The 12,424-nt window shown below is 61.5% G+C and overlaps 1 protein-coding gene across 1 annotated transcript; it reads left to right on the forward strand.

Moving 5' to 3' along the window:
* Window positions 1-6,808: 6,808 nt before the first annotated feature.
* C1QTNF6 (C1q and TNF related 6) lies at window positions 6,809-8,341 on the forward strand (the record flags this gene model as incomplete). The annotated part of the gene is made up of 2 exons (XM_084254637.1): window positions 6,809-7,061; window positions 7,794-8,341. The coding sequence occupies 2 exons, from the start codon at window positions 6,809-6,811 to the stop codon at window positions 8,339-8,341; spliced, it is 801 nt and encodes a 266-aa protein (XP_084110763.1).
* Window positions 8,342-12,424: the final 4,083 nt, after the last annotated feature.

A 12,424-nucleotide genomic window follows, 5' to 3' on the forward strand; every position in this document is an offset into this window, starting at 1 on the left:
CGGCTCTGCTCGGCCACACCTCGGCTCTGCTCGGCCACACCTCGGCTCTGCTCGGCGCACTCGGCCGGACTCGGCTCTGCTCGGCCATGTTTGGTTCCGCTCGGCCCACCCCCGGGGCACCTCCCTGCGCGCTGGAGGCCGCCTCCGGGGGGAGGGCCCCCAAGGCCCGAGTACCCCACCTGCCCGGGCCCCCCGCAGCGGGGGGCGGCTTGGCGGAGGCCTGGGCGGCGCGGAGGCCGCCAGAGCCTTGCCCAGGGCTGAGGCGGCTGGCCCCGGGGTCGGGGGGCCGCCCCCCTCACTTCTAGGAGGGGGACCCCCCTCACTTCTACGGAAAGAAAAGGGGAATTTGGCGCTGGCCTCCCACGCGCCGCGCGGCCCCTTCCTGCCCCGGCACTAGTCATCTCTGCACCTGCTGACTGAGCCTCAGTTTCCCGTCCTAAACGATTAACAGGGTCCTCGTCGGGGCGGGGGGCGGCAGAGGGCTGGGGTGGCGCCCACTGCTCCTTCCCAGGACCTCGGGGTTCAGTTTCTCCTTGAAAAATGGAATTAAACGCTCCTAATTCGGGGTCTGACATGGTTGCTGCAAGCCCAGGCTGGAGAAACTGAGTCCTGAGGGCGAAACTGATCTGGGGCCGCCCAGCCCGGAGAACCCCCCCGCCCCCCCACTCCCCCACCCCCCCCCGCGCCCCCAAGCAGGCTGCTTTGGAGAACAGGGGTGCTGGTGGACCCTCTGCCTGCTGTGCCGGGAGTGGGGTTCAGAGGCAGAAGTGAGCGCGCGGGCGGCCCCCCCAGCCCCCTGCGGGCCCCTCACCGGCCTGGGCCCTCCCCCCTGCAGGCCCTAGGATGGGGACCCGCGGGGCCTCTCGGGGTTGGGGGGGGTGGGGGGGTGCTGGGGGGGGTGGGGGGGTGCTGGGGGGGCCGGGGCATCGCAGGCCGCCGCCAGGTGGCGCTCACGGCCTCCTTGTCGCTGTTAATTCCTGCTGCCCCTGACCAGGCGGGTCTGGGACTTGCCAGCCGCTCACGCCAGAGTCGTCGTGTTTTCTCTTTTGTGTCTTTTTTTTTTTTTGGCAGGCACACGGTTTATCCCTTTCAGTGCAGGAAGGGTGCCTGGGGCTCTGTGAGCATGGACTAAATATCACTCTTTTCATACAGCACATCCTAGAATAGCTTTTCTGTCCTTTCATTATGTTGATGGAGAAAAAAAAACCCAACCGTGGACATGGGAATAAGTGGGTTATCCTGGCACTCGGTTCCGAGTACATTGTTTCGCTTCAAAGTGCCACTTCCCGGAACCTGTGGGTCCCCATCAGGTGAGGACTTACCTGCCTTCTCCCCACCCTGGCCTGTGAGTTGTGTGGTCTGTCTGAACCTCCTCTTCCTCGTGGGTAAAATGGGGATAACACCATGCCCGCCCCGGGGTGTTGAGAGGGTCGGGAGTTAGTGGGCTACAGACTCTGCAGGACCTGGTGGGAGTGAACACTGTTGTCTGTGAGCAGGGAGTGGCTGCACACACTTGGCTCAGGCCCTGGGTCTCTGACCTTGGTGACAAGGGTCTGGCCCAATGCGCTGGCACTCTGCCCTTGCTATAGGGGTTTTTACAGAGCAAAGGGGGGGGGGGGCTTCTGAACCTGTTGATGTCCTGGGTCCCAGGGCTTCCAGGCTGAGCGTGCATGAGGGGTACATGCCCTCACCAGATCCCCCCCTTTAACGGGGGAAGCAGCGCCGATGACCAGTCCCTCTGTTGGGGTCCCCACCAGGCTGCTCAGAGAGGCTTGGCCTCCTCCTGCTCTCTGGCCCAGGGACAACCAGGCGTCAAGCGGGGAGGCATGTCCAAGGTCATGGAGCTGGAGGAGCTGCAGCTGAGATATAACCCAGTTTGGGCTGCCTCACAGCCAGAGCTTTGTCTCTGAGCTGCCCGGCCAGCTGGGGAGACCCTCAGAATGGCTGGAGATGGGCGTGGGAGGGGTGAGGGGTTGATACCCAGATGGAGGAACTTTAGGCATGGTGAAAGAGAGCAGGAGGAAAAAATTATGAAGTTTAATATTCCTGAGTCTGCCCTACCCCCAGCCAGCCTCCCTGGACCAAAGGGGGACAGGGAACTTTTTCTGGGGCACAGGCATGGCTGGGAGCCAAAGGAGCTGGCCTAGAACCTAGAGTCCTCGTGCTTTTTCAGGCCTCAGCCTGTGGCCCTGTTAAGTGGGGGGAGCAGCCTCCCCTGACAGGGGACATTGAGTGAGGCACAGGGCAGGGTGCACGGTAAGCCCTGGACGCAGGCATTCCGCGTCCCCAGGCTGCTGTCCCCGCCCCCCAGCCTCTTCCCTTCCCGCTCCTCTTTGTTCTCAGGCTGGTTTTCTCAGCCAGATCTCAGAGGCCAGGAGCTGTCGTCTCCCCTGGGGCTCTGCTGACTCAGCCCTTTTTCTGTGGTGCAGCCTGGAAAGACTGAGGGGATGGTTCCCCACCCCCTCCCGGTCTGCAGCCCTGGCTCTGGGCCCTGGGAATGCTGCCTGGGGCAAGCCAGGGAGGATCTGAGCTTCCCAGTGGCCGCAGTTCCTACAGATCTGCTCTCTGTGGACCCCTACAGGGTGTGGGGGCTCCCAGTGGGCTGGGGGAGTAGGTGGGAACGTGCACGCGCCTGGAGGTTGGGAGAACCCAGCTCTGTTCCCAGCTTGGACTCCAGCCTGCCCTGGGGCCTTGAGCCACAGAGCTGGCCTCCCTGGGTCAAGGTCTCCCCCCTGGTCAGCTGAAGGAATTGGATTAGATCATCGCCAGGGACCTTCCAGCCTTGATGTTCGGCTCTTAGATTCTCCCCTGAACTAATAGGAAAGCTGAGGCCCAGTGATGAGCCCTGGTCAAGAACACAACACCCCACCCCCACCCCCAGGGACTGTCAGTGGGAACTGGGATTTGGCACCCAAGGCCCAAACATCCCGCTCAGGTCCCTGCATTCTGCTCCAACCCCAATGTGAGAGGGTCCCCATCTCCTCCCAAGGGACAGCCCCGAACTGCAGCCTTTGCCCCCCCCCCTAATACTGGGTTCTCTGGCCAGCATGTGGATGGGGCCCTTCCACTGAAGGCACCTCAGCCCCACCCTAGCTCCCTCTCCTAAGGCTGGAGTGGAGTTCCTTGAAATAATGCATGCCAACCCTCTCTGAGTCCCAAAAGCCCCTGCAAAGATGAGGCCTGGCCCAGGCAGTAAACCCTCAAGTGCTGATTGAGAGGTGCTAGAGGGCCAGATGGGCTTTGCACAGGGGTCTCTGAGCCCCGAGGCCCAGGGCTGCCGCCTTTGCAAAACCTCCCACATCCTATCCTGAAGGTAACTGAAGCAGGATGCTGGCAGCCCGGGGCCCTGCGGGCCGTGGCCTCCTGTGAACTCCAGGCCGGGAGGATGAATCAGTTGTGGCAGAATTCCAGGCAGGGCAGGAGAGCTTGGTGCCCACTGGGAGCTGGGAGTTGACTGGCGGCTGCCTTCCAAGACCCTGAGGAGGGGATTGGGCAGGTATAAAGGGAATGAAGTCCTTTTGTTTTTTACATTGCGGAGAATTTATCCGAGGACCTGCTCTTGTTTTTTTTTTTTTAAGATTTATTTATTTATGCATACAAGAGCCAGCCCGGGCACAGGCCAGAGGTGGGGGGGTGCGGGGGGTTGGGGCGGGTGTGTGTGTGTGTGTGAGAGGATTCACCAGAGACAGAGCAGGGAACAGAACAGACAGACTGACTGAAATCCACTGCTGAGGGGAGCAGCGGGCGAGACAGGAGAGGTCTGCTGCGCCATGTGGGTTGCTCCCTGGCCTGACGGGGATCGAACTGAGAAGCTGTGGACAGCTTCATAGTGCGGTGCCCAACCCCAGTGCCACCAGGGAGGCCCGGACCTGCTCTTGCTATTGGACATAAAGTCAAAGTTTGCCAGAACCTGCAGGAAAGGAGAAACGAGGACTTGCTGTGTCTGCTCCTCCCTGCCCGGAGGCCTGCGTGGGGCGGGGCGGAAGCTCTGTGGACTACAGCGTCCAAGTCACTGGTCAGTGGGTGGCAGGGCCAGGATTTGAACCTGTGGCTGCAGGGCTGGTGTCCACGCCTCTCCGGCCTCTCAGCCTCTGGAGCTGAGGCTGGAGGCCCCTGGTCTCTGGGGTTCTGGTAGCTGCTCCCCCTTCAGGGCCTCAACTTCCCATCCAGCCTGTACATTGAGGGGCCTCAGAGCCCTTCACTCTATCTGTGGCTCCAGCAGCGCCCACTGGACCATCAAAGAGTTAAGGGAATCCTTGCTCCCTCAGCTCCACGGATCCCAGCGGCTGGAGGGGAGGGATCAGGGAGAGGGGAAGTGGGAAGCCGGCCTGGGCTCCCTCCGCCCTCCTCCGCCCTGCCTCCATCCCATCTCTCTCCCTCCCTCCCTCCCTCCCTCCCTTCTCAGCTGAGCCTGGGGGTCTGGGCCAGCAAGGACTTATTACCACGGACATGGGCCGAGGAGCCAGAGGCGGCCCAGAGGCCCGGGGTCAGTGAGCGGCTGTGCTTTGCGAGGCCACGGGACGGGACGCGCGCAGGGTGAGTGATGGGGGGCCGCCGCAGCCGCTGCCGGGGCCCCAGCGCCCTGGAGGCTGAGGTCAGAGCCTGGGATCCCTCTCCTCCCTCCTCTCTTCCTGGCCCCGGCTCAGGCCCCGCGCTCCCCAGCAAATCCCTCCAGGCTCTACCCTCCCCCTCCCTCCTGCAGACTGAGACTTGGGTAGCTGGCGCTGGGCTGTGCCCGCCCCTGCCGGCATGCACACCCACTCAGCTCTGCAGCGCCGGCCTCCTCCCTCCCGGGTAGAGGCTGCGGGGACCCCCAGCGCCCCCAGACTGGCCTGGCCCCTCACACCTGATGGCCGCCCAGCACCCTCCAGGGCCAGACGATGGTCTCCCTGTGGTTATGGTCACTCTTTACAGTGGCTTTGCTTCCTGTGTCCTGCTTCTGTTGCAGTCCTGTGTCTCCGAGCTTCTGACTCTCTCCTGGCCAGGCCCAGCAGAAGCCTCCCCAGCTGTGCCCGTCCTCTGGGGGGAAGTCTGCTCTTCCTCTGGGAAGAGGTCCAGGTTGGGCAGAAGAAGGAACAAACTTTTTATTGAGTCTTTTTTATGAGTCAGGCACTTTGCCTGCATTTCTGGAATCTTTCACAGGTCGGCATTTTCTTGAATCCTTTCCTATGGCCTGGGAGGGAGATTAAGGCAAGGAACAGGAAACCCAGAGAGGTTAAGCCGCTAACCCCAGGTCACACAGCTTGCAAACTCCTGGGATCTCCTCGGGTCTGACTCGAAGGCTCCCTTTTCCCCATGAGGTCGCATCTATGGTCAGAAAAAGAGGGGATTTTTTGTTCTCACAACCACAGGGACCTGTCACTTACAGATAGAGGAGGTGAGAATGTTGATCGCTGAGGATTTACCCTGGCCCACTGCTCCAACAGGAGGCTGGACGAGTGGGCTGGGGGCAGTGAGGCTGGGAGGGGTCACCTCCAGGAGAAGGGTGGTCTCGCTCAGAGACACCTGTCCACCTGTCCACCCCTCCCGCCTCCTGCAGGGGAAGGGGCTGAGGCTCTTGCCCCTTTAAGATTCGGCTCAGTGCTCAGCTGAGTTAAGGTGACAGGGGAAAAAAAATAGTAATAATGTATTAACCACAGAAAAATATTTTTGAATTGTACTAAATGTTAAAGGAGAACAAAAAGGAAATAAACAAAGAAACACCAGAAGTGTAAAAACCAGTCTGGTTTCAAAAGCCGAGTTTCTGATCCTGCGATAACCCGGCGCCAGCCCCCAAACTGCCACCACCTCAAAGGCCGCTGCCCGGCTTCCTGCCCACCGCCCGCCTGCCTCCAGCCCGCTGTCCAGGCTGCTTCCTGCCCTCCTGGGTCCCTGCTTGGCCAAGCTTGATGGTGGGTTTTCATGAACCCTGGGACTCCTCTGAGCCTTTTGAATTTTCCAGACTTGGTGGTCCTGCCCCTTCAGTCCAGTTTCCCAACTCGGCCGCGCTCGCCAGGTCTGTGATGCTGGCTGTGCCGCCTCCCAGGGAACTCGCTCTCCTGGCACCGTCCCGGGGGCTGCCCGCCAGGTGGAGTGGTGTGGGCTGTTGACTGCACCAAGATGCCCACCCCCTCCCCAAAAGGGACTTCTTTTTTTTTCCTGACTTGCCTGTGTAGAGGGTGCCCCTTCTCCTTGCGCAGAGGCGCTGCAGAGGTCAGCAGTGGCCTTGGGGAGCCCAGCCCCTCCTCTGGCTCTCCATGCTATCACCTGGCTCTGGGCGCTGCTCAGACACGCTGCCTCCTGCCTGCCAGGATACTTTCCTGGCTCCCTTGTGGGGACCCCTGTGCCCACGGCCACACGGCTCAACCCCGGGTCCCCTCGCCTGGAGAACGAGCCTCAGAATCGTCCGTGCTGTCCCTGGGCATGCTAGCCTCGCTCACGCTGCGCCGCTGGCAGGACTTGCAGGAGATGCTGCCGTCAATGGCAGGAGAGGCAGCCAGAGGCAGGCGGGAGGCGTTTTGCTGTTTCTTTGGCCTAGACACAGGGGCAGCCGGCCTGGTCCTCACCCACCTCCTCCAGGCCTCCCGGGACCCTCTTCTGCTGGCCGCCGTGGCCTGGGCTCCGGGAGACTCAGCCACCATGGCCTGCTCTGCCACAGTCGTTTCGTGGCATGGGTCAACTTGCTTCTCGGTGTCTGCCTCAGGCTTCCTGCCGCGCTGGCACCCCCCGCGACCCTCAGCAATGCACGTGGATGCAGCACCCATGCTGGGCCCTGGTGCCTTGACAAACTAAACGTGTTTCTGCCTCTCCTTGCAGGCTCCCGGTCGCCATGGGGATGGCTGCCCTGGGCCTCCTCTGGGCACTGCCCCTGCTCCCTCTCTTGGTGCTTGGGGTCCCCACCCAGGAGCCCAACGCCGGGGAAGTGGCGACCTCTGGTCCTCCTGGGCGTTGCAGACGGTGCTGTGACCCCGAGGAGCTCCTGGCCCCCGCTGATGCGGCAGATGCGTCCCTGGCCTCTCCGGCTGCCCATCCGTACGTGCTGCCCGAGGTCAAGCCCTACATTAACATCACCATCCTGAAGGGTGAGGACCCCCACATGACTCGGGCTGGACTGGCCTGATCCGGGGACAGGAAGGGCCTGATGTGTTTAAGGAGCAGGGACCGGGGGAGCAGCTCAAGGGGAGACAGATCACGTGAGACTCTCCTCTAAGTGAAATGGGGAGGACAGAGGCCTGGCCAGACTTAGCTCGCGAATGGATGGCTCTACTGTCTCCCGGAGAGAAGACGGCGGGTAGGAGGGTGCAAGAAGGAGGCCATGCGCGGTGCCCGCAGGCCCTTCACACCCTAGACCTCTGTCTTCACTCACAACAACCCCGAGAATTCAGTAGCTGTCATTAGTTCCGCCTTGCAGATGGGGAGGGAGGTTACACCAGTGTCAGGGGAAACCCAGCATCTGCATCTGAGGCTGGCACAGGCCACCCCGCCCTGTGCCAGGGGTCGGCTCTGGTGGGCAAGGGTATTTCTCTTGGTTCCTCCACTGGGTCAGAGGTGCCAGGTGCACCTCGCTACCTACACTCCACAGGGGTACAGGGGCCGGGGCCCTTCTGCTCTTGGGCTGTGTGGCCATCCGTGGGACACTCAACCTGTGAGTGCAGAGGGTCGTGGAGGCATTAGAGGGCCCACAGAGGGCACAGCTGGCAAGCAGTGTGTCCACTACATGCTGGCTCCCTCTCTGGCCTGGGCAGGGGCAGAACCTTCTGCAGATGGGCAGAGCTTGGGTGGCCACCCTGACTTCTCTCTTCTTGTCCCCGCAGGTGACAAAGGGGACCGAGGCCTGCTGGGCACACCCGGGAAGCTGGGCAGGGAGGGTCCCCGGGGAGAGCGGGGACCACAGGGCAGCAAGGGCGCCAAGGGGCAGGCAGGCAGCCCCGGCAGCCCATGCCAGACGCGCTTCTCGGCCTTCTCAGTGGGCCGCAAGACGGCCCTGCACAGCAGCGAGGGCTTCCAGCCGCTGCTTTTCGACACGGTCTTTGTGAACCCCGATGGCCATTTCGACCTGGCTGCCGGCCACTTTGTCGCCCCGCTGGGGGGGCTCTACTTCTTCAGCCTCAACGTGCACAGCTGGAACTTCAAGGAGACCTACGTGCACGTGGTGCACAACGAGGAGGCGGCCGTGATCCTGTACGCCCAGCCCAGCGACCGCAGCATCATGCAGAGCCAGAGTGTGATATTGGCCCTGGCGCCCGGCGACCGCGTCTGGGTGCGGCTCTTCAAGCGCGAGAGGGAGAACGCTGTCTACAGCGACGACGTGGACACCTACATCACCTTCAGCGGCCACCTCATCAAGCCCGAGGAGGATTAGCGCCTCCTGCGGGGCCCTGGCTGGGGCTGCTCCTTGCTGGAGGGGCCCGGACCTGGCATTCCGGGCAGCCCGCCTCGTCGTCCCTTGCCGTCTGCTCCTCGGCTGTGCTTTAAACCTCCTAACCTACATGTTCTAGAACTTTCCCCACCTTTCAGGCTGGTGCTTCTCAGGTTGGAATGTGCACACATCACCTGGAGGTCTTGTTAAGATGCAAAGCGCTTGTGGAGGGGCCGAGGAGTCTGTGTTTCTAACCCGTGTTAGGCCAAGCCGGTGCTACTGGCCTGGGGGCCCACTTGGGTAACCAGGTTCCAGATCTTGCACAGCCTTCTAGGGTTTTCTGAACATTCTGGAATCCTCCAAGTGTTCTAGAATCCTGCCAGCATCCTGCTGTCCTCTTAGCTCATTGGATGCTACATCCCTCCTCTGTCCTCTTTCTCCTTCCCTCACACGCTCCTCTGCACCCCTTCCTGTGGGACCACGTTCATATCCTCATTCAAGCAACACCTGGAGGTGAATCGGGCACCGGGCCTGCCCTCAGGTGCACCCAGTCCCGCCAGGATGTGCAGACCCCAAGAGACGTATGGGTCCCTCCCCACAAGTCTGCAGGCTGGGGTTCAGTCCTGCAGCCCCTCCTGCCTGTGGCTCTTCAAGCCTGGCAGGATGGAGTTACGGGGTGGGACAGCCCTGCCCACTCCCCTCCTTCCTGTGCCCATCAGTAAAGCCAACCCCAAGGGGTCCTGGGCGGGGCAAGGATGCTATGAGGGGAGGCCTTAGCGGTATTTGGGGCAACGTTGGTCCCTTGAGAAGGGTGCCCAAACCTGAAGCTCCCCTCATAGCTTGTGTACCCCAGCGAAGGTTTCTCACCTCCTCCCACCCTGTTCCGGGGACTTCCAGGGCCTTGCTCACCTGCCTGCCAAGGCCTCTGGGCCTCTGAGCCTCAGCCCTCCAGCCTCCCAGCCACTGTCAGCCCTGATGCCTGTGCCCCGACTCTCTGATCTCGTGACCCCCCCCTCCTCTGGTCCGGCACCCCCGGCTCTCAGGCTTTGCTAAGGTGCTGAGTCTGGTGGGCAGTCGCCCCCAGCAGAGCCTCCTCTGGTCTGGTGCTTCCTTTATACATGCCGTCGGGTGCTGGGCCTGGTTGGGGGAGGCACTGGGCTTAGGGTCCCTCAGCAGGTCTGGGGAACTGAAGCGGGCAGCATTCCAGGTCAGTCAGGGGGTCCTCCTCTGAGCCACGCAGCCAGAGAGGCAGCGGGTAAGCCAAGGCTAAGGGAGGGACATCAGGCCTGATGTCGCTTCTCCCGCTCCTGGGGTGGCGCGGCCTGACTGCGCTGGTCTTCCTCGCCCCTGACTCCAGGTGGCCTGAAACTCTCCCCAGGGAGACGGCCGCCACCCACTGGTGCTCATGCAGACTCCGGGGCTGATGCGGCCCTGGCGGTGCTCTCTGGTGCTCACTCATAGCCACGGGCTCAGGGCTGCGTGGCGGGGGCCGGGGGCCAGGCCTGACGGAGAGTCCAGCCTCTGCCCGCCTCGCCCCTGCCCTGCTTATCCAGCGTGATTAAAGATTGCTGTGTCTTCCCGGCGACTCAGCTGCTGCTTTCTGCGTGGCTCCCTTCGCCCACCTTGGGCGGGCATCTGGTCCTGGTTCCCTGGGCTCAGGTCCGGGACTTCTCATGCACAAAGAAACCAGCCTCCTCAGTCACTCGGGCAGCGGATCTGCCCAGGAACCAGCCCAGAGTCTGCTGTGCAGTGCGTGGCTGTGGCTTTGGGAAAGTCCCCACATCTCCGAGCCTCAATTTCCTTGTCTGTAAAATGGGGATGATGATAATTTACCCCATGGGGCACCCCACAGGGCTGGATGAGAGGTTGCCCAGTGGGTGCTGCTGTCATTCTCTGAAGGCGAACAAACTCCCTGGACCCCCTTAGTATTCTTATCTGGCAGGTCAGATTCAGAATCCCTGCTCTAGTGCCCCATTGAGGCCTTTGGGGGTTTCCAAGTCTGCATGAGACGCTACAGTTCCAAAGCCTCGAATTAGCGCCCCAGATTAACAATGGGACGGCAAGGTGCAGCCAGTGCTGACTGCAGCAGCGAACATAAAGTGCACTCAGCGGGGTTTGAAAAGTTTCAGAGCAGCAGCACAGGCTCAAATTCCAGAGGTGGTGTCTCTGGGGGTGCTGGGGGTGGAGGGCCAGGGGATCAGGGCTCCTTTGGTTGTGGGGGCTCTGAGCTTGGGTTCACATGTCCTTTGACCAGCTCCTGGCTCGGAGCAGACTTGAATGCTCCTGTAGGTGTGACCCGGGCTTGTCCCTTCCTCCCTGTGAATCTCCGTTTTGTTCCAAAAGGGCCGCAATGGAGTGACGTTGGTGCCTTTTCCGTGGCCTGCAGGGAGTGGGTGTGCAAGGAGCAATTGTTGGATGAATAAATGACTCACTGAGAGGGGCAGCCAGAAACAGGAGCCAGGAGTCCTTGGCCAGAGGCAGAAGTCGGACCCCTACCACCACCTCCTCAGACCCATCCCAGCAGCCGCAGGCTGCCACGTATAAGCCCGGAGAAGGGGAGACACAGACAAAATCTCAACGTGACCACAAACAGATGTCAAGCGCATTGCGGGTGGAGCCGACAGGGGAGTCTGGGCCAGAGAGGAAGCAGGGATTTCCATGACAGGAGTCAAGAGTTGGCGGCGCTAAGCTGGCCTGGTGGGGAGCGCTGGCCCGCAAACCTGGGAGGATGGGGGGCTGGGGGCACAGAAACTGGATGGGGCTGTAGCTCAGGGTCAGGACGGGCATGAAGTCACCACTTGCAGTGCGGGTAGGAGGATGCAGTAGGTGGGGTCCAGGCACACGGAGGAACCGTGTCCTTTGCAGGGCAGCGGCGGGGTATGGGTGTGGGTGCCAGCGACCCACCTTCGCTTGCTGACTGTTAATCTCCACTGAGGGGAATGAATTGATGCCCCAGTCTCAGCTGCACACAAAACAGACTAGTTTATGGCCCAGCTAATCTTCATGTCCATTAAGTGTTTCCGTCCTGCTGAAGTTGAAGAAATGCTCTCGGCGGTGGCAGGGCCCTGGCACCTGTGCCCACATGCCATCAGCTGAGTTCTGAGCTCTGGTTCCTGGCTACCTGCAGGGCCTCCCAGGATGCCCAGGTGCTCTGTGCACAGGTGCCAAAAACTTCTATGTCCCTCAGAGCAGCCTGTGTCTGACCCACTGCCCTGTCTACACCTCGTGGCCATTTCTTCCCTGAGGTCTCAGCCGCCTCCCTGGGGTTCTGTCCGGGGAGAGAAGGAGGGTCCCCCTGGATCTCAGATGCTCCAAACCTACTGGGGGTCCTCTCTGTGGCCCCTGTCAGGCTCTGTCAGGGGAGGAGCCCCAACACTGACACATTCCTTGCTGCCTCTTTACCTGCTTCCTCCAGGGGCACTTAGGGGTCATCTGGGTGTTGGTGGGCAGGGGACTGATGTCCATGTCATGCCTCCCCTTCTGACGCTTTTGGCTGGGCACCCAGGCTCTCCCTTGCCTGTTCTGACGCCTAAAAACCTGGAGAAGACGCACCCCCCTTCCTCTGCTTTTGGCCACACCCCTCTTGCGTATTTGTCAGGATGCTTTAGGGTGCAGGGAATGCAGATCCAATACCAAAAGCACAAGGGGAATCACTCAGGTCTGAGGCCGGGCACACTGAAGTGAGCCTCTGCCCCTGGGCCAGCTGCCCCCAGGGCACAGGACAAACGGGGCCAGAGGAAGCTGCCCCAGTGCCGGTGTCACATCAGGCATGACGCAGGTCATGAAAGAATCAGATTTTCCATCCAGTGTCTTTCCTCACTCCTCGTCGGCCAGAACCCGTCACATGACCTGACCTACCCCAACCTCTGGGAAAGAGAATAGGCTTACTGGAAACGAGATTTACCTACGAACCCCAGGGAGCTGGACTGGACCCTCAATCCAGATCTGAAGGGACGTGGGGGGAAAGGCGGCCAAGAGGAGTGCCGCCGTTCTCCTCAAAGAGCTCCCTGGCCACGAGCGGACGCAGAGTCTGACTCAGCCAGGGTCCTGGGCTTCTAGGGAGCCTTCCCAGACTTGGGGGGCGGT

This window comes from Talpa europaea (assembly GCF_964194135.1).
Source record: "Talpa europaea genome assembly, chromosome: 15".
In the NCBI taxonomy this organism is placed as follows: Eukaryota; Metazoa; Chordata; class Mammalia; order Eulipotyphla; family Talpidae; genus Talpa; species Talpa europaea.